The following is a 21,468-nucleotide window of genomic DNA, read 5'->3' as shown; positions in this document are numbered from 1 at the left end:
ACTATTTGCACTTCCCTCCTGTGTCTGCAAACACAAAAGAACAAACCACAGTAAAAAGCAGTGCAGGTATACCACACAGGAATAGAAGCTTCGGGTCTAAACTGGGCAAACCAGGACCTTTCTGAGCGCACCGAACCGCCAAGACCTGCGAAGAAATTCAGGTGACCGGCACAGATAAAAAAAAAAAGGCCGAAAATGTCACCAGGTACGATCGCTAGGATTTCACCTGCAGCACGCCGTAAGGGTTATTCACGCCTTTGGACTTGTGTTAAGTTTTAGCAGGCGAAAACCCCAGCGCGCCGAGGAAGTACCCTGCGTGAGGAGACAGAGCCCGCCGCAGACGCCTCAGCCGGAAGAGGCGCGAACCCCTGAGGCGCAGAGGGTGGGGAAAGGCGTGCCTGCGCATGCGCACGACGGGACACGGCTTGGTTGTTTGTGGTTTTTTTTTTTTTTTTTTTTTTTTTTTTTTATGGAGGAAGCGGCCCTCGCGGTTTGAGTCGCTGGGGCCGCCGGGAGGAAGAAGGCGGTCCGGCCTTTCGGCGGGAGCTGGTGGCCGGAGAGCGCACGGCGGCCTGCAGCGGGCCTGCCGCCGCGGCCTCGGGAGCCGGGGGTGGCGCGGATCGCGCTCTTCGCCGCCGGTCCCCGGTGGGGCGGGCGGCGGGGGCCTCTTCCGCCCGTTGCCAGGCGGCGGCCGCCCGCGGAGTCGGCCGCCCGCGGAGGAGTCGGCCCGCTTCTTCCTGAGGAGAACGCCGGGAGGGAGGGGTCGCGGCGGCGCCGAGTTGGGTCCGGTGTCCCCTCTCCTGCCGGGATGCTGGTGGCGTGCGGCATGCGGCGGTGTCACCAGGAGGCGCTGAAGAAGAACCGGGTGGCGCTGGCGAAGCAGCTGGTTTTAAAGGAGTTGCTGGAGCACATGGTAGAGAAGGACGTCGTCACCGCGGAGATGGTGGAGACCATACAGGTACGCGGTGCGGGTCGTACTCGTACTCGACGGCACTTGCTTTCTGGCTGAGCTCAGTGTCGCTCCTGGTGGTGGCAGCACGGTAAAACCCGTAGAATCGTTTAGGTCGGAAAAGACCTTCAAGGTCATCAAGCCCAACCATCATCCGTGCCCACTAAACCACGTTATGGAGTACCTCGTCTGTGCGCTTTTTGAATACCTGCAGGGATGGCGACTCGACCGCTTCCCTGGGCAGCCTATTCCAATGTCCAACAACCCTCTCTGTAAAGAAATTTTTCCTAATATCCAACCTAAACCTCCCTTGCTGCAACTTGAGGCCATTTCCTCTCGTCCTTTCTCCAGCCACCTGACAGAAGAGACCAGCACCCACCCCACTACAACCCCCCTTCAGGTAGTTGTAGAGAGCGATAAGGTCTCCTCTCAGCCTCCTCTTCTCCAGACTAAACCACCCCAGCTCCCTCAGCCGCTCCTCATAAGACTGCGTGTTACCCGCATGTTTTAATGGGATTTCATTGGGAGAACAGGGTTTGCTTGCAACAGGCAGGAGGACTGCAAGCTGTTTTTGGCAATACAGGTTTTGTCTGAGATTTACTAAGTCCTTGGCTCACGTGCTGTTACATAGTCATGGCAGGCTGCGCTTCGTGAGGCAAGTGGTGTCTTCCAGTCCTTTGTTGTCATTTTGTGCCTCTCTGTTTTTCCATTTGTAGAAGCAGGAATAATACCTATTTCCAAAAGAATACTGTGAAAGTAAGTTAATGAATATATTGTAAACCAGCTTGTCATGGCAACTTTCACTGAAAGAATTTGTACTTCATATGTGTTTTTGTAAATTGCGTGAAGAACCTTACGTGATCCAAGACTTAGTCTCGGATGACGAATGCTGTTTGCAGGTTCTTGTTACTTTTCCTGAGCAGTGGGTACTATGAAGAGAAGTCATTGGAAATAGCTTGGGATTGCTCCCAGAGATATGGTAATGCACCGAAGACTGTGCAGGATGGAGATACAGGTCTTCAAAGAGAAAGCAAACTGAGAAGGAAGTGACTGACGGTGCATGTCAAGTGCATCTTGGGACTCAAGTAAGCAATTGAGGGACTTCTTAGTCCCTTAGTAAGGTTGATGGTCCTGTCACAAGAACAGATGCTGAAAAAGAGAATTATGAGCTATTTACTGGGTACCAGTGCAGAAGGTATGAACCTAAGACTGATAAGGTTTTTGAAAATTTTGTGGTTTAACCCCAGCCAGCAACTAAGCACCACGCAGCTGCTCGCTCACTCCCTACCCACCCAGTGGGATGGGGGACAGAATTGGGAAAAGAAGTAAAACTTGTGGGTTGAGATAAGAACAGTTTAATAGGACAGAAAGGAAGAAAATAATAATGATAATAATAATAAAATGACAATAATAATAATAAAAGGATTGGAATATACAAAACAAGTGATGCACAGTACAATTGCTCACGACTCGCTAACCAATGCCCAGTCAGTTTCTGAGCAGCGATCCCCCCCAAGTTTATATACTGGGCATGATGTCACGTGGTATGGAATACCCCTTTGGCCAGTTTGGGTCAGCTGTCCTGGCTGTGTCCCCTCCCAACTTCTTGTGCCCCTCCAGCCTTCTTGCTGGCTGGGCATGAGAAGCTGAAAAATCCTTGACTTAGTATAAACACTGCATAGCAACAACTGAAAACATCAGTGGGTTATCAACATTATTCTCATACTAAATGCAAAACTTAACACTATACCAGCTACTAAAAAGAAAATTAACTCTATCCCAACCAAAACCAGGACAGAAAACAATGAAGAAGTAACTTCCTAATGAATTTTGACTCATTGTATGTCAAAGATAATGTGAAATTCCTCATGGGACCTGTCAAGGATACCTGTGCTAAGTTGTGGGAGATGCAGGCAGTCTTACCTGAAATAGCTCCAATCCCTAGTGAAAGAGAACAAAGATACAGAAAGACAGTGAAAGTCAGAGAATGAATCAAGAACTGATTGTCCTGGTTTTGGCTGGGATAGAGTTAATTTCTTCATAGTAGCTAGTATGGTGCTGTGTTTTGGATTTGTGCTGAAAACAGTGTTGATAGCACAGGGATGTTTCAGTTACTGCTGAGCAGTGCTTACCCAGAGCCAAGGGCTTTTCTGCTTCTTGCCCCACCCCACCAGCGAGGAGGCTGGGGGGACACAAGAATTTGGGAGGGGACACAGCTGGGACAGCTGACCCCAGCTGACCAAAGGGATATTGCAGACCATAGGATGTCATGCTCAGCATATAAAGCTGGGGGAAGAAGAAGGAAGGGAGGCACGTTCAGAGTTAGAGTATTTTGTCTTCCCAAGTCACCGTTAGGTATGATGGAGCCCTCCTTTCCTGGAGATGGCTGAACACCTGCCTGCCAATGGGAAGTGGTGAATGAATTCTTTGTTTTGCTTTGCTTACGTGTGCAGCTTTTGCTCTACCTATTAAACTGACTTTATCTCAACCCATGAGTTTTTTTGCTTTTACCCTTTCGATTCTCCCCACCATCCTGTTGGGGAGGGAGGGAGTGAGCGAGCAGCTGTGTGGGGCTTAGCAGCCCATGGGGGTTAAACAGCGACACTGCTGAAGTATGGGTGGTTAGTAGGGATGTTCAGTTGCTGGCCTGCAGTTAGTCATTGAAAGAGGAGGGGAAGAAAAGGAGAAGGAGAAAAAAGAAGTTCTCTCAAAGGTAGCATAATGCCAGAGAAAATAGTCTTTTTGGCAAAATGCTGCTGTAGTTAAGAAGTATTAAACTGAGACAGAGGGGAAGACGACTAAGGGAGTCTTCCCCTCTGGGTGTAATTGGGTATAAAGAGAGGCAACAATACTTAATAATGGATTATCAGTAAGGAGAAAGGTGTTACGATGGATAAGTCGGGTAAATAGTAATAGCTTAGTGGAAAAATAGTGCCTAATACAACATACACATATAACTAAGAGCTTAAATGTATGTAAAGAGCAATAGCAGCCTGAGCAAGAGAACAAAGTGACTTGAACTACTGTTGCAGGGTATGAATCTGGAAATTGCACCAAAAATACAAATATGGCAGGGGTAGGAGGAAAGCATTCACAACTGGAACAGTAGTATTGCAAAGTATGCTTTGTACTAGAAGGATGGAAATGAAGGGAATGTTTGCAGGATACTACTAATCATAACAGTGGTGTGGATAAACAAAAAGTAATGTGCATAAAGAAAAAAATCACTTGAGTCAAAACCACTTTGTCTTAGCTTTCATTTTCCTATAGTAGGTCTGTGAATTTGTAATAGTCTTCTACTCTCTGCTCAAATGTGAACAAAGGTCTTAGGAGAGCTGTTAGGTAGCCTACCCTTGAAAATGTATTGTGACACTAATCATCAGGTACCTTAGTGGAAATAGGAGGAGGCAAATGCCACTGTGTCCGATGATAGAACATAGATTTTCCTGGATATTGTAACTGACTGGTTCTATATATCCCCCTGCCCCCCCCCAAAAGTCAGGAAATCAAGATCTGGAGAAATGGTTATGTTTTAAATCATCTTGTCTTAAAAACACAACAATTATACTGGTCCTGTTGGTTTCATTTAAACTAAACAGAAGAATAAAAAAAATGGTTCTGGAAATAGGGCACTTCGCTTAAATAAGCTTTTGTAATCTAAGGAAAGTGAAATAAACCGAGGAGCTCAGGGTGATGAAGGAAGGATGAAATTTCTTCAAGCATGAGTTGCTAAACCAGTACTGAAACTTTACCACAAGTAAGAAAAAGGTGAGAGTGGAGGACATTGCAGGAAGAGCCACTGAAGACAAAGGTGGTTGAGCTGGATGAAGAGCTCACAAGGAATATGAAGAGTGAGTAAAGAGTTTATAGGTGTACACTGGAGAAGAGTTAATAAATAGGAGCAGTTTCCTTTGCCCAAAGTGGGGAGACAGAGTAGGAATTGACAGGAATGAATTTAAATTGGGTCATTCAGAAAGATACTAAGCAATTTGAGTTTTTTGCCATTATACAGTTCTAAGAAAGAATAAAGACTAAAAAAATTGTGTTTCCTGTGTAGCGAAGATGATGTAAATATAATTATCTAGATGAAGGTGTAGAAGAGAGGGATTTTAAATACAGAGCAAAAATTATAGTGGAAATAAAGTGGGACAGTGGAAACAGCTGTTTTTAAGATGAAGTCCAAAATCCATTTCATTAATGGCTTCTTGTCAGAGCATCAGAAGTTCTTCCAGAGCTCTGGGATGGACCTTCAAAATTGCAGATCTGATAGCAAGAGCTTTCTTTTGCTTTTTAAACAAGTTGTATACTCTGTACTGTAATTGAAGACTATCAGATTGTATAGATAAAGAGATTTAAATGCTCTGTGTTGATCACTAGACAGTAATGAGGGGATCACTGGCTTTTAAAAGGTGACATAAATTTGATTAGGATGTTTGTCAAGTATATATGCTCTCTCCACAGATTCTGCATGTATATTCAGGCTCAATAAGAAGACTAATACTATGGGATTTTGACAGGAATTCAGTTTATCGTGCAACCAGTTCCTCTTATGCAGATTATCAAACTCATCTGTGAGGGTAAAAAAATAAATTAAGAATGTATTAGAAAATAAAGTGAAAGAAGTCTGCCTTACGAAAGTTTTACTTCTGAATGTTTGCTGAACATTATTTAGTATAACCTAAATGTGGTGTTGATGTGGATTACATAAGGAGGTACAGCACTTTGGGTATTTAAGGAAGAAGTCTGCCAAAAGCTGACTGCTGTGCATACAAAGTGCAGAATATGAACATTATGGAAATTTCTTAACTTTTCAGTAAAACTTAAGATCCAATTCTTGAGGTCAGCTTGTGTTCTTAATTATGATTTATAGTTTAGAATCATAGACTATGAAGACATAAAGCGAAGATGATTAATGATCCTAAGCTTGTCATAGACAGCTGCAGGTCTGCTAGAAAGGAGGAAACAATTAATAGGTACTTCAGAATATCAGCTGTCAATTACTTTATTAGGTAAAGTAAAATTCAGTGGGCTAAAACAAGCAAGATACAAGTATATGGAGCTGGTTATCTTCTATGGACTAATGGAGGAGTGTCACCAGGAGAAAGGGGAAGGTACTTTCATACTTCTGGAGAGGCACAGGTGAGATATTACTGCATGCAGTTCCAGTCAACAGTGTTCTGAAAGTTGAGGTTTCTGTGGGAGTAGGAAAGGCTACTTGCATTGTCAAGGGGAAGAGGCCACTTGTGAGGAGGCTGAAAGTGGCTTGTTTACTGTAGCAAATTGAGACTGATTTATAGAAAGAAGTTTGATAAATAAGGGAAAGGACAGGAGAACACTGAAGTCAAGGGACATTGTTGATACAAAAATAAATACTGTTAATCAGTCATGAATGAACCTATTCTGAAATTTCAGAATAGGTTCATGAGCATTGGATCAACAAGATTTTGCAATATTCTTCCAAACAGTGTGATGGGACAAAAGCCAAACTACTTTTAACACCCAGCTTGATAAATATTATAAAGGAAGCCAGATGACATGAAATCTTCTGTAGCAGAGGATTTACACATGTGACTTGAGGCTTTTTTTCTGATTTTCCTGTGATTGCAAGCATAGTGTTAGGCCTTGATTCTGTGTAACTCGCCAACCATTTCTTATCATCCACCAAAAGAAGACATCTTAGATCTAAGTGGTAATTCAAAAAATATAGATGAATTCCATAGAATTGATAAAATTTATTTTTGATACCCAGTATTTTAGTACCTGATTTGTTGGTTGTTTTTGATTTCAGGGAAGGCTACTATTGTATAAATTATACAATTTGTTGGCAAATGGCCTGTTAATATTCTAACAATTAGAACTTCTTGAGAATGTTTCACAGATACATAAATTTCATTTTTGATTGTTACTTTTTCTCATATACTACTCTATATTGCTTCGTTGGTTTAAATGTTACAGTCTACATATATAGTATCTTTTTGGAATTGATTGTGTATAATAAGTATTTTACTTAATGCTGTCTGAGGGATTTGTGTATCACTACACGAGACTACAAACTATTGGGCAGTAGTGGAAGCATGTTGTGGAATTCCTGTATTCAATGAGGGGATGCAGATACTATTCCAACAGTAACTGGAAGTAAAAGTTTAGAGAGAAGAAGGTATATTACTGTGTGTGGTGATAGGTGAATTGTTGGCTTGCTGTGTTGTCATATACTCTCCCCCTTGAGCTAATAGGACAGAGGAATGGGAGCAAAATCAACTAGGAAAAGCTATAAAAATGGATCTAGCACAGCTAAGCACAATGATGAAACATTTACATGAAGTAAAAAAAATTTAGTTGTTCTGAAGATTCATTGGAAATTAATTGTGTTGGGGTGTTACTTTGAGTACGGATTTTGTTTTTTCTCTGGATCTAGGCCAAGTCTGGGAGCTTCAGCCAAAATGTGGAATTCCTCAATTTGCTGCCCAAGAGAGGCCCTAATGCCTTCTCAGCCTTCTGTGAAGCTTTACGAGAAACAAAACAACAGCATCTGGAGGCAATGATCTTGAAGACAACATCCAACCTGAGCCATGGGATTGCAAGGGTACAACAGTTTTAAAAAAATAAGATGGATGCACTGCATTTCACGTTGGATTTGGGCACGAAGTGATCTTTTTTGAAATGGGAAAAAAGAAAAATTGTTTATAAAGGACAGGGTGGGGGTTTGTTGCAAATTGAAACTTGTAGTAGCTTTAGTAAAAGCAGAGGGGAAGGAATTTGGAAAGAAGAGAATTTTCACACAGGGTCACAAGATGGTAGAGGTTGGAAGGGACGTCTGGAGGTCATCTGGTCCAAACCCTCTGCTCAAGCAGTATCAGCTTGAGCAGGTTGCCCAGGGCCATGTCCAGACAGCTTTTGAATATCTCCAAGGATGGAGACTCCACAAACTCTCTGGGCAGCCTCCTCCAGTGCTCGGTCATCACCCTCACAGTGGAAGTGTGTTTCCTGATGTTCAGAGGAAACCTTGTGAGTCTGTTGAGGAGAGACTTTTCTTTCTTTATTTTGTTATTTGTATTTTTACTTTTTTACTATCTGCAGTTGTTAGCATTGGACTAGAACAAGAATTTAGCAAAGATTCAATATTCTTAGTGCATTGACAAGGATGGAAATTGGCAGTAAGCGTATTTTATATGAAGGAAGGAAGGCCAGATACTTTTGAAGAGACATGTTCCCTTATTAAAATGTAGGATTTATTAGACTACCCTTTCCACTTTTTTGTTTTCAGTTGTGCTTTACTATACAAACAATGACATCTTGAAAGCAAACAGAAAGATAGGAGTCACTGGACAAATCAATTTTTGGCAAAAATGAGGAGGATATGATGACTTCAGTGTAAGGTTTCCAAACTGGGGATTTGGGTAGAAGTAGAGATGAGCAAAGAAGGGAAGGAATTTTGCATTGACAGAAAATGCTGCTGCTATCTTGTCATGATGTTTCATTTGGATGTGAACCATAACGTTACTTTTTTAATTCACATACATGTGTATGTAAATGCAGGTATCTTTGTACCATGGCTATACAGGCTTATACTGTAGAGAAAAAAACCAACTAGTTTATGCTACTCTTTTTCATGGATTTATTGGATGTCTTGTAGCTTGAACACTGTTATGGATCAAATCTTCCAGTCTCTGCCAGCGAGTCATCCAATTCAAAGAGACCGCGCTGGGTTGGTGAGTCGCATGTGACATTGTGAATACTTGATTGGCTACCTGGTTGGTTGCTTCTAATTTCTTAATACTCTCTCAATTCAATTCTAGCAATAAGCTTGCCACCACTTTGCTCATCCCAGGAATACAAAACTTGGCAGTGAACTGACTATATTATGATCAGATGCAAGAGGCAGAATTAGGCTAGAAAATAAAATTGAAATAGCATATTGGAAAAGAGAACCCAATCAGTATCTAGTCAGCTTCATTTATTCTTACAGGAAATTTTGTTGCTTAAACACTACATGTCAGTAAAATTTTAGATGTTTCAAAGATTTTCTTCTTTAAGATTTGTAATAGAGTTTAGTTGAACTAGAGCTGTGAAAAGATACTGATTTGGGGCAGTATTCCTTAACTTAGACTTCCTTCTTAGCAGGTAAGTTGAAGTACAAGGCTTTATATACATTACTTGGGCCCAACACAGATTTCTATAGCTTCTGTCGAGTGCAGCAAATCAACTTTTCTTTAGCAGGCATTTGTGACTTAAATCAGGGAACTAGTTGTTAGTGTGAATCTCCTTGCTAGTCTTTATGTTGCCTCTGGTAATGCCTGGAGTACTCCTGTTCCCTAACCACAGCTTTAACTGTGTGCTGGTTACTAGGCGCTCTCTCTCTCTATGGTGTTGAAGAACAAGTGTCTAGATTTTGAAGGGCTTTTTAACTTAGGTGCAAAGGTTTTAGGGTTGGGTTGGTTTTGTTTTTTTTAGAGCATATGTTCCTCCAACCAGGAGAGCCATTCCTCAAAAGGACGAAAAAGGATTTCAAAGGATATCATGAATGTCATTAGCTCCCTTTCTTCAGGACAGGGGAGTGAGTGTTTGTCTGCAAATGGCAAATAGTTGATTATCATTCCTCTCATCTGCTGTTATTGAGGAAAGGGTTGTTCAGAGGCAGATAAACAAAAAAGGGCATTGCACTTTATGGAAGTTAGAAACGTCTAGTTTGATCACTTATGCATGTGTTCAGCAAAAAATAAATAATTGCATCCGGTGAGCACGGGAGGCCTTTTATGAAAGGAAAAGCACTATTCTGTTTGAATATTTCTAGCAATGGTTTGTCTGCCTAACTGTGAAAGGAATAACATACTGTACAAAATGACACAAAGCACGTGGCTCTAATTTTAGATGAGAATTCTGTTTTCATACTCTCTAGAACCAAATTTACTAGGCCTTAGATAAGGCTAACGCACATACAAGACAAAAAAAAAAGTTGCCGATTAAAATTATAAAAAAATAAGCATACCATTCCAGTACTTTCATTTTTTTCTGCTATGTTTCATTGTGTGTCTGTAGTCCCCGATCAAGCAAAATTTTTAGAGGTATGAATAGTATAATACAGGAATATGCCTAAGACCACATAGTTCAGAGTTTGCAAGTTACTACCTTAATGCAGAGGCTTTGTAGTTGGAATTTCTTCTTATTATTGATATGTTTGTTTTGCACAGAACCAATGGAACATTCCCTGGATAATGGAGATGGTCCCCCGATTCCTCCAGTGAAGTACTGCACTCCTGAATTTTATCATGATCATCGGCACTTGGTAAGTAGTTGACAGAGAAAATCTCCTTAAGATGTGAAAGATGTGAGGAGTTTGGATATATCAGCTGAACACATGCTACTTAAAACTGCTTCAAAGCACATGCTTTATTGGGATACAAATCAGTGTTGTGCTATTTGTGTAACTGAAAGGTGTTACCAGTCATGTTTGATTTGACATAGTTTCGTTTACAAGCATCCAGAAATTCTGAGAAGTTCTGTAACTCTGTACAAATCCCTGCCCCTTGAAGAGCTTTGTGAAATGCCTTCTGTTCTGTTGCTCTGTGTAAGCTGTCAGTATTACTGCCTCATATTTATTTGTCTGCGTCCTCATCTCCTGTGTGATGACACACCCTGCAAATGACTGTAAGGTACTAGAACTGTGTTTTCGACTAGTAGTCACAGTCTTGGCTGTTTTAATTGCCAGCTGTACCTGGAAGAGTCTCTTCAGGCTCAAGAACCCGATTAGGATTCTGTGCTGGGTAGTACTGGGTAGAACAACCTGAATTTCTAATCTGCAGCATTTGAAGTTATGTAGGTAGTCTAATTACTTTTTGTTTACGCTTGTAAAGCATAGATTGTGGTGGGGTGGGCTTAAGGAAAAAAATAATTTCATATAATGAGGCAGACACTTTACGAGGGTTACACAATGTGCTAACACTTAACACTTCTGTCACAGGCTCTGTGTTCAGCAAAGCTGATTTTATTTTTTTTTATTAACTGTCTATTGGGGAGACCTAATTAGGCAGCATCAGTGTGAGCTTGACTTGGCTCCTTTTACATCTGTGGCTGGATACACCTGATTTGATATGCCTCTTATTAAATTTCACTTCCAATTTACAGGAGTTTACTATTCATTTGTTGTTGTTACAGTGGGAGGGGCAGAGAGGGAACTTAATTTGAAGACACCCCTTTTAAATTAGTTCTTTCCATTAGCCTTTTTTGCCAGCCACATAACTTTCAGGATTAGTGACTGACAGTCCTTTACTGTTACAATTCCACTTACATGCTATTTTACATCTCTGTTTGCTTCCAACAGCAATTAAGAAATGTTAGCCGAATTTTACATAGTGCTGTCCTAAGGCCATTGATGGGGATGATGGAAATATATGGGGCCATGCTGGGGTGAGGGTGGGGAAGGGGAGAAAAGTTAGCAAGACCTAATACACAGTTTGAAATGTATAAGCTGTGTTTCTTTTAAAATGAGAAATAAAGCAAGCTAGTATAACATCTTAATAGTAGTGTTATAGGATCATCAGTTGTGGAGGCTTGCAAATACAGTTGTCCTTGGACCCTTTGCAATACAAACATTTGTTTTATTTATTTAAAAAAAAAAATAAAAATCACAACTTTGACCTCTGCTGGTTTTGTGCCTTCTCAATCAAGAAATCCTGCATATCTTATCAAGTTAGTAGGTAGGGGTTGCTGTTCTACTTCAACACTATTATTTCTTTGTGTAGTCTAAATTTAGCAATTTTAAATCTTTTTCTCAGGCATATAAACTGATATCAGAGCCTCGAGGCTTAGCACTTATTCTCAGCAACATCCATTTCAGCAGTGAGAAGGACTTGGAGTATCGTGCAGGGGGAGATGTGGACTGTACTTCCCTGGAGATGCTTTTTAAACATCTTGGGTACCAAGTGACTGTCTTTCATGATCAAACTGCACAGGTAAGGGGGATGGATCCCAGTACTTCACAATCAGTATGGATGAGAGTTTGTAACTGTTACATAAACATCTTAAGAGGTTCCCTTTGGTATAACTAAGCTTGAACAGGAAGATGTGAGTGGTCACTTATGCATAGAAAATAAGCCTAAATGGCATGATGTCTGCTCACATGCTGACAAATATGAAGAAGCTTGGAAGGCAGAGGACTAAAGGATGGAAAGTAGGGTCATGAAGGACCACAAGAGATACTACTCTAGTCTGACCGTAGTGCAAGGTGCAAGAATTTCTAGGCCACATCTGGCATGTGTGTTAAAACCACAAATAAGTCTCCAGTTTACTCTAGATAGACTTTTCCAGTGTTCTGCTATCCTAAAAGTTAAACCTTGCAAATATTTGGCCTAGTCTTTGCAAGTGTAAGTGATGTTTTCATGTCCTTTCACTGATTGAGTCAATTGCCATCCTATTTATCAGTCTTCTAGTATCTATGCAGTTAAATACCACTCTTTCAGTCTTTGCTTTGCTAGAGAAGTGGCTGTGGTTCACTTACGAAAATTAGTAATGTTCCTTGACTGACTGAATCAAGTCACTCTCTTTCCCTAGGAATGCAATTGCTGCCTTCTCCAGCCTCATTTGTTCTTAGTCCTTTTAAATCCCTATGAAACCAAGTGGTACAGAACCTGTTAAAGAGCATTTTATTCAAGAAGGCAGCTTTTGCAACATTATAATAAGACTTTTGCACCTGCCATGTTGTCAGAGTTCCTAAAGTTTTCCACTTTAAATTGTTACTGTGTTTTGATCACTGGTGTTTGAATGCCTGAAATACCAGAGTATGTATCTGTTAAGTTGCTTCAAAATCCCAGCCAGACTCAAGTGTCAGTGTAAAACCTCTATAAAATATCAGTTGATTTCTCCTGTATTGAATCCATATGTACCAATTCAGATACTTGCTGCATCCCCCTTTGGCCCAAGTGTTTCCTACTTCACAGTGTTATGCTTAGGACTGAATGTTACATAAAAGAACAAGAACATTTTGCTGTGTTTTTATGGAACACATGTCTTTAATCCTGTAAATTTGATGTATGTAGGGTTTACTTCATAACAGGAGGACCGTTTGTATTTTGCCCTGTATATTGACTCACTTTCCCTGTGCAAGTCTGGAAAGCATTAAACATTGGTTATTTTCTCTCTTCCAGGAGATGCAGAATTCATTGGAGAGATTCTCTAAGCTGCCAGATCATCGGGATGTGGATTCCTGCATTGTAGCTTTACTTTCCCACGGTGTGGAGGGTGGGGTTTATGGCAGTGATGGCAAACTACTGCAGGTATATTGCTGTGTCCTGATACATTGTTTTAGGTTAAGTCTTGGAAAGTAACAACGGAAAGAGGAAAAAAAAGTTTAAAAAAAAAAAAAGTGAAGTGATGGGAGACTGAGGATTCTCATTTTTTGAAAAGGAGAAGATAAGGGCTTGCAGGGAGAAAAAGGCAGGGGGCTGTCTGTGAGAGGTCTGTAAGGTAAAGAATGGCATAGAAATAGGGCAAGTAGGAGAAGTTATTTCATTCTCCTTCATGTACAATTACTAGGTAAAGTGCATGAACTCGAACTAGTAGGAGCTGGGGGAGACGGTGGGAAAGGGATGTGTTTGTTACACAGTGAGTTTGGAGATAAAGGAGAAAATATCAAGACTGGAGAGTAATAACCAAAATACAGGGAAGCAAGGTGAGAGTGGGTTTGGCTCACAGAAGGCTGCAGTGAAGAATATTTATCGTCTTTCTTCTCTCAGTTGCAGGAGGCTTTCCGGCTCTTTGATAATGCAAACTGTCCAAATCTCCAGAATAAGCCCAAAATGTTCTTTATTCAGGCCTGCCGAGGAGGTGAGTACCCGAATACTAAAAGCCATGTATTTGGCATGCCATTAAGGCTCATTTTACACGCATACACACCCTCACATTCAACTTGCTGTCAACTCTCCTCTTTGCTTCTCTCAGGTGTAAGTGGGACCCATATTCACCTCCCTCTGCCCTGCTGCTGCCACTGCATCTGTTGCTCTGTAAGTGTCTTTTGCTCTGCATGAGGCGTGTGCATTGACTTGCAGACCCCAGAGCACCTTAGTGATACGAAGCTCTATCATATCCCACTCATATATTGAGGCTTTCTCTTGCTATGCCTGCAGTAGGGGGAGTGGGGCATACGGTGCATCAAATTGCAGCACAGCATGGAGTGGTACACTAGCACTGGAGTCTTGCCTGAGGTCCTGTCTTTCTCTTGATCCTGGATGTGTTGTCTCTCTTGTGTTGTCATCTCTTGAGCTATCAAAGTTGGCTCTGAGTCTTTTTTTTTCTTTTTTTTCCTTTACACTATCCTGTTTTCAACCTTCAAATGACCTTTCCTTACATCCTTTTCCATATACTATTATAGAATTCTGACATACTATTGTACAGAATTCTTTTCTTGATTGTCATAGACTTGTTCTTTTTCCACTCTTTCTGTTCCTTTTTTTTTTAAAAAAAATTCTGCTTTTCGTTTTCTCTCCTTTTGTAGCTAAACACATGTCTGTAACTAACTACCTTTCAGATCTGCTAATGACCAAATTTTTCCTTAAAGTGTTTGGACTTTTTGGGATTGCTGTGAAACTGCAGATACTTCAAAGAGAAGTTCTGTCTTAGAAAGCTTTGGTTTTTTCCCATGCAATAGAGAGGTTTTTTGAGCGTGTGTGCCTTTTCCCGTTCTTTTCCCTTGTTCCTTACAATTTCTTTTTCATTTTTAGCAGAGCTTTGTAGTTTGTCCTCTAGCCAAGAAGATGTTTCATTCACCTGTTTTTTTTAACCTCTCTTTTAAATCTTGATTAATAGTTGGAGGGGAAAGCTAGTTACAAAGTAATTGAGCTGTGAACCAAAATGTGTACCTTTTCATGTTAGCATTCAAAGGTTAGACTAGCCAATACAAATTTTTTTTAAAAAGCAGCATTTAAAAGACTGTGTAAATAGTGTGGACAACTTGAGATTAGTAGTCAATCTCTCTATGCCATGCAAGTTTGCTGGAGCCGGTTGAAACAAAATGAGAAATGCATAGGTTATTTTTTCCCTAAGTTTATGTAATCGGCCTTATCTATCTTCTATTAATGACACATTAAAAAAGGTAGATAAAGAAGATTTGGTACAGTTTACTTCCAAAGGGCCTTTGGCAGGAGTCTACTAAGGAATTGAAGTAGTGCACCTACAGTCATGGATCAAAAACCAGTGGCAACAGAAAGCGATGGGAAAAGACAAACAGTCAGATTTCACTATGACATAAAAGGAGGCTTTGAAGCTGCTTAACGTCTGTAGTTAATATAGTAGTTGATCCAGAAAAGTGAAGAACTGTGGTAAATAATGGCAAATAGGTAGTTAGCAGTTATTTAAATCAATTGGGAAAACAGCTATCTGGGAGCTTCAGTAAAATTTAAATCTGGTTGGCAGTTATTGGTGATATAAATTAGAGGTTAAGTATGCAGAGGAATATCCTGATAGAGTTAGTGCTTTACACTTTTTAGTTATGTTAGTAAGTTGACTGAAATGGTGTTTGAAGACAAATGCATGAGGAAGGCACATAATTCTGAAGCCTTAATCAAAAAGGTTTTGACTTTATATGTTAAGGATGATGCCAGTGTGAATAATACAGCTTGACTGGAAAATTACCTGAGTCTTGTCTGAAATAACATGTGCTGTGAATGGTACACTAAATTTTTAGGAAGATAGAGAACTGAAAGGATTTGGAGAAGTGTGATAACAGACATGAAAAAAGTGTGGTTAAAAATGGAAAAAATTGCATTGCTACCTTAAAGAGATGATGAAGGAACTTGATGGAAGTAATGATGAAATTTTAAGCTATGGAGCCTTAATTAGAGGCTATATCTAGCCTGTCAGATAATCACACCCCTCCCACTGCTGCTTGCATTTTGGAGGAAAAAACCAATGTTGCTGACTTATGAACTGACCATTTCCTGTGCATAATTATTATATGCCACCAGTGCCACTGCCTGTAAAAATGTTAGAAATCCAAATACATTTCTTAGGCACAACCTGGCAACAAAAACCTGGAGCCATCGTAACAAGAAGGCCCCTGAAGTGGACGCTTATGCCCTCTAAGACTAGAATCTGACCAATGCTGTTAGGAAGTAAGTAGGATAGTAGATTCTTATCTTACAACAAAAGAACAAAAGGGCAAAATTATATAGAAAACCTGTAAAACGTAGTTTTATTTTTTATACAGCATAGCTGGACTATTAAAGTTATTACCACTAAGGAGTTAATCTAGATTACAATGGAAGCTCTGCATCATGTGAACAACCAGTTGAGAATATCTACACTTGTCATAATACATACTAATGAATCCTGGAAAGGACATTAAATATTCTCCAGGTTTTAAACTAGACTCTCTGTACTGGACTTCTGTCTCTTGTGTTTGGGGTCAAATTATTTTGTATTTTACTATTGCACAATTTATGCTTTTGATTGAAACAAGTGATATTATAGTCAGGATTTAGAACTAGGTCATATATGTTGTCCGTGTTTTCTTGATGTCTTGGAGGTAGAGCTTAGCAAATAAAATTATGGCTCTCATTTGAGTTCTGCAATAAGTAGGTAGTTAGTATTCCAAACTGGACTAGACATTTTTGGACATTTCTAAGGTAGGTAAAAGTGGAAAATAGAAACTTTTAGGGCTAGGCATCAAATCTTTCCATGCATGATGAAGAACTATCAGAAACTTCTTTGTTTTCTGGTTATCCCATGATCTGGAAAGGAGATGGGGAGAAAATGGGATATAGGAAAGGAGAGGGGAGAAAATCAGCCGGCAGGCGGACTAACAATCAGTTAGGTTGAGCAAGTTCAGTGCTTGTTGGTATCTGCATTAGTTCGTGCAGAAGAACTTTCAGATGAGTTTTAGAAACAGCTGAAAAAGCTTAAAGTTCATGCAAAAGCCTTCTGCTTGACAGCAGTTCTGGCATTGCTGACCAGAGCCCAAAACTAAGAAGTACAGGAAAACTACATCCAGTATTTCAGGATAATTTCTTCTCTTTTTTTCTTTCCCCCTCCCTCTCCCCCTCCTTGTTTATTGCCCCCTCCCAGATGAGACAGACCGGGGAGTGGATCAAAGAGATGGGAAAGAATGGTCAGATTCTGCAGGCTGTGAGGAAAGTGATGCAAACAAGGAAGAAAATCTCAAGCTGCGTCTGCCTACATGCTCTGATATGATCTGTGGATATGCTTGTCTGAAAGGTACTGGGGAAAGGCCCTAATTGTTAGGGCATAAGGAGGTTTTATGTGTCTGTGTTCCCCAGCAACTTCATCGTAATACACACTTTCTTCTCAGGCACTGCAGCCATGCGAAACACCAAGCGTGGATCCTGGTATATTGAGGCTCTCACCTCTGTGTTTGCAGAGGACTCCCGAGACACTCATGTGGCTGACATGTTGGTGAAGGTGAGCTGGAGTGTCTTTCCCACGCTTACCTAGTTTCTGTAGAGCCTTCCAGTGCTTCAAATTGCTAGGATTAATCTACTATTAAAGCAATTGTTCTTGCCTTGTTTATAGCAAAATTATTATTTCTTTTCCCATTTTTATATATATATACAGTTCCACAGCAGTTTAACCAAAGTAAAAATGCTGTTTCTTTGACTCCTTCCATTTCACTTGTGCAGTCGCATGGTGAACTTAAGAGAAGAATTAATCTGGTTTGCGAAGAATTAGTTTTTTTACTTTTTTAAACAGAATAATCTATGAGTACAGAAAGCAATGACATTTTTCTTCTGTCTTCTTAATTCTTCCAGTCACTTTATTTTTTTTTTTTTTTTTAATCTCACATCTAGGTGAATAGGCAAATCAAGCAACGAGAAGGTTATGCCCCAGGCACAGAATTTCACCGCTGCAAGGAAATGTCAGAATATTGTAGCACGCTCTGTCGGGACCTTTACCTGTTTCCTGGCTATCTACCAGGAAAATAACCCTGCCAACTCTGTTGGAAGAGAGTTACTGCCAAAGCTGAACTTGGGTATGGGTGTCTATGTTTTCATTCTTATGGGCTGTGACATCAGATGCAGAAGCAAGGAATGCTTGTTTATATCTGGCCAGTCCAATTCTTGATGTCCTTTTTCTAAAATAATCTGGCAACTCTTTTTCTAATCTGATTCAGTTCAGGGTTTAAAATTCTAATATCCTGACTTATTCCATGTGTATAGAAATTGATGGAAAAAAGATCAGTACTGGAACTGGGAAGAAGTGGGAACATCCTTTGGAAGGAGCAAAGTGAATGTGAAAAGGGAAACAGATTATTCATATAATTTTTTTTTAAAGTTAAGCCTTTCTGAAGGGAAGATTACTCATACAATGCTACTTATCTTATGCTTGTATTTTAAAATTTTTAAGTACTTTCCGCCTGGTTCTTCATGCAGGAGTCAGCTCCAGTGCACATTAGAAAAGGGCTTCCTTGTGAAGGAGAATCCTTCCCCTCTCTAAAATGGAAGGTTATAGTTTTCAGTACTTGGCACTTTCTTACCCATCTTGATCACTTAAAAGTCTGGTTTTGCACATTCCTTCTGTAGCCAAGTTATCAAGAGAACTACAAGACATCCCAGGTTATCAGCAAAACAAATAGAGATCCAGGATTTCTCATACAGACAAATAAGCCTCCATAAACTGCCCCAGAAATAATTTTGAATCTAGAAATTCTAGATTAGCTCCCCTTAGTCCCAAGAGTGAACAACTGCATAGAATATTACTTTTGAGGAATTTGTTTGCCATAGTACCTGTGTGTCACAACAAGCATAGCATTCAATCCACCAACTTCTCAGGAGTCTATAAATTGTACTGTACAACTGAATCCCTGAAACCCTACAGCCTTGTACAGAAGGATCTTTTGTTTAATTAACAAAAATATTCAAGGCAGCTCTTTACAGTCTAAGCATGTTGCTTGGATTATTTATCACTGCAGTGTTTCCCTTTTAAATGAGGGAAGAGTTTCACATTATTACCCTGTTATGTGAGTTTTCTTTCTTCAGCCATGATCATTTAAAGCTATTTGTTTAGCTAATATTGTTTGCAAAGTGTCATTTCAACTGGTCAATAAGAAATGTTGTGGCGTAATCCATCACTTCTTTTGGAAATTTCTTACACAGTGTCTTCATGCTGTAATTTGTCTCTTGCTTGTGTCCTGTTGCAGTTACTCCTATTTGATGTGACATGGGAGATAGGCGTTGTTCTCTTTTTGTGGTAAAGCCTAAATCCTGATATACTGGGTTACGTATGGACTACAGTCTGTTCACTTGTAGTGAAGAAGTCTTGGTCTTCTCCATTTTGTAGCAGGAAGTTGGCATAGTTCCTGGCTTACTCTTTTTATGTAAGTGTGGCTTTTAAAATATTTTTTCAGGATAGAATTATGAATAGGAAGCACAAAGAGATATGGAGGGAGGCTGGAAAATTAGGCATGTGCTTTTTTTATTGTTCTGCCTAGGGAAATGAAGGCTGTGTTTCCTCCAGCTGACAAAGGTGCAGCATTAATACGTGTCTTGCACTTAGCTTACACCCAACATGATAAACAGAACACGGATCATACTTACCAATTGGTGCCTTACTCTGAAGTTTAAGATACCAGTTTAGGGGCTGTTGTACCTCCCTGGAGTATAAACACTTTCTTCCTGAGTGGTCCCTCTTTGAAATGGTGCAATATTTTACAGATATGTATATTGATGAAGCAATCCACTCTGATGGATTAGATGTGTGTAGGATTACATCAAGTTGCATTATCACTGCCACTTTTGTATATTCTTTTTGTATACTTGTATTTTACTGCCTTGAGGAATCAAAATAAAGAATTCTTGTTTGATTAATCTGTGCAGTATCTTCCATTTGGAGAGTTATACCAATGGAGCTTCTATATAAAGATAATTTAGTGTAATTTCTTGAGGTAGTACCTCCCAGAGGCACTTCTGAACTCTCAGGCAGAAGCCTGCTACTTGCTAGCTGCAAGCAGTATGGGCTGCTTGTAAATTTTGCTAACAACTGGGCTAAACCAAAGTTAATGCGTTAATAAAGAGATATGAGGCAGAACCACTAAGTAGGAGGGTGGTGTTGTGTTTCAGCGTATAAAGTATTGAGATTGGGAAAATTGTGGGCTTGGTGTTCTTGAAGGAAGAGTTGGTGCCAAAATGAAGGGTTCCTGAAAAAAGGAGTCTTGCAAGGAGGAAGGGCCCAGAAGGAAGGTGAATATACCAGCTGGAGGAAAGACCCTGGAAGTGGGGGAAGATCCAGGGGATCAGAGAGCTGCATGGAAACAAATGCCAGGGGGTGCCCGGAGGCCGTGACCTGTAATGCCCAAGTCTGGTAACTGGGAGCAGCTGTACAGCACAGAACCAACACAACTTTCTGCTCCACCTTCACAGATGAGCAATGATCTCGCTGCTAGGAAGGGAAGCTGAGACCCAGGTAATGCACCTGGGAGAAAGCCAGTGAGTGAAAGCCAGTGTGAAATAAGAAGGTAAAAGCTCTGTTCTCAGTAATTCTAAAATAATCCCCAGTATCCATATCCATTGGAGGTTGCCATTTACTCCATCTCATCTGTGACACCTAGAAGGGCATTTCCTGTCTTCTAAGTTCTCTTTTTATTGCAAAAGTACATTGTTTTTTCAATAATACCAAATTCTGGTACAGGAAATCTAGTAGTAGTAGTAGTAGCAGTGGAATTACCACCAGCTATCTGTACAAAAAGTGTTTCTAGTAGTCCAGAAGATGAAGTAAACAAAATGTTTGTATTTTCAGAGAAATAAGTTTTGAGCTACTAGCATAGTTTAAGGAATGACTTTCATAGCTGGGATAGCAGCAAAGTGTTATAACAGGTTCACATTTTGGCTTGAAACCAAAAGAATAAGGTCAAAAGTTTTGTCGGATGGGGAGTGAAAACAGTGAACAGGATGTAGACAAGTATTTTACAAATCTTGAGTTGCAGGAAAATCATTGTATTGATTAATAGAACAAAATTCAGTAAATGAATACAATTGTAGTAATTCCAAACTCTAAGTAATAGATAGTCAAAGGATTTGGCTTTGTAAAAATAGTCACTGACCCCCTTAAAAATTAGGATGCTGATTTTACATGGAAACAAACAGTTAAGAGATGTGATAAACTGCCACTGCCTCTAGCAGCTCTGTGGCTTGGGCATTTCTCTGGCCGAGCCCAGAAATCCCAGGCTTTCTGTCCCACCCTGCAGATTTTCCATTTGCAGGTCCAAACAGTAGGAAGGCTGAGCGTGCATCTCGGAAACAGACACATGTATGGAGGATGCTGACACGGCCGGTTCCGTAGCCTGCAACAGATAAGGCACTGCCATCAGCAGCACCTAGCTTCAGTGCTACCAGGACTCAAAAGCAGAAATGCAGCCAGCCACCTCCCCTTTCTCCTCTTCGCTGGTAAGGATTGATGTTTGGTAGTGAAAGCACTCGCAGCCCCGCTCTCCAGATTCACAAGCACGTTCATGGATCTGTTGAGTACCCAGAGAGCATGGCCCCTCTGCGTCTTCCATACTCCTGCCCGGATCTTGAGCC

At 40.5% G+C, this 21,468-nt stretch overlaps 1 protein-coding gene across 2 annotated transcripts; it reads left to right on the top strand.

Annotated features, from left to right (window-relative positions):
• The first annotated feature begins 307 nt into the window (after positions 1-307).
• Positions 308-19,758, top strand: CASP2 (caspase 2). 2 transcript variants are annotated; one of them, XR_012651417.1, is made up of 11 exons: positions 308-958; positions 7,365-7,532; positions 8,583-8,658; positions 10,138-10,232; positions 11,722-11,898; positions 13,090-13,218; positions 13,678-13,768; positions 13,883-13,944; positions 17,003-17,152; positions 17,247-17,356; positions 17,743-17,842. XR_012651417.1 is itself a non-coding variant. In XM_075034636.1 (10 exons), exons 1-10 carry the CDS (start codon positions 809-811, stop codon positions 17,875-17,877), a joined length of 1,281 nt encoding a protein of 426 aa, XP_074890737.1. In that variant the 5' UTR covers positions 315-808; the 3' UTR covers positions 17,878-19,758. The 2 variants fall into 2 exon arrangements, 1 of the variants encoding a protein (XP_074890737.1); XM_075034636.1 differs by lacking the exon at positions 13,883-13,944 and having other exon boundaries at positions 315-958; positions 17,743-19,758.
• The last annotated feature ends 1,710 nt before the right edge of the window (positions 19,759-21,468 follow it).

Source organism: Buteo buteo, chromosome 8 (assembly GCF_964188355.1).
Source record: "Buteo buteo chromosome 8, bButBut1.hap1.1, whole genome shotgun sequence".
Classification (NCBI taxonomy): Eukaryota; Metazoa; Chordata; class Aves; order Accipitriformes; family Accipitridae; genus Buteo; species Buteo buteo.
Note: the sequence above shows the minus strand (reverse complement) of the source record. Positions and strands in the feature narration are given on the sequence as shown.

What these genes read in the sequence shown, in the direction of transcription:
- CASP2 (XM_075034636.1), top strand. Translation starts at nt 809, where the DNA reads ATGCTGGTGGCGTGCGGCATGCGGCGGTGTCACCAGGAGGCGCTGAAG. An exon ending in AGATGGTGGAGACCATACAG is followed by an intron (nt 959 to 7,364) that starts GTACGCGGTGCG and finishes CTCTGGATCTAG; the next exon opens with GCCAAGTCTGGGAGCTTCAG. An exon ending in TTCATGATCAAACTGCACAG is followed by an intron (nt 11,899 to 13,089) that starts GTAAGGGGGATG and finishes TCTCTCTTCCAG; the next exon opens with GAGATGCAGAATTCATTGGA.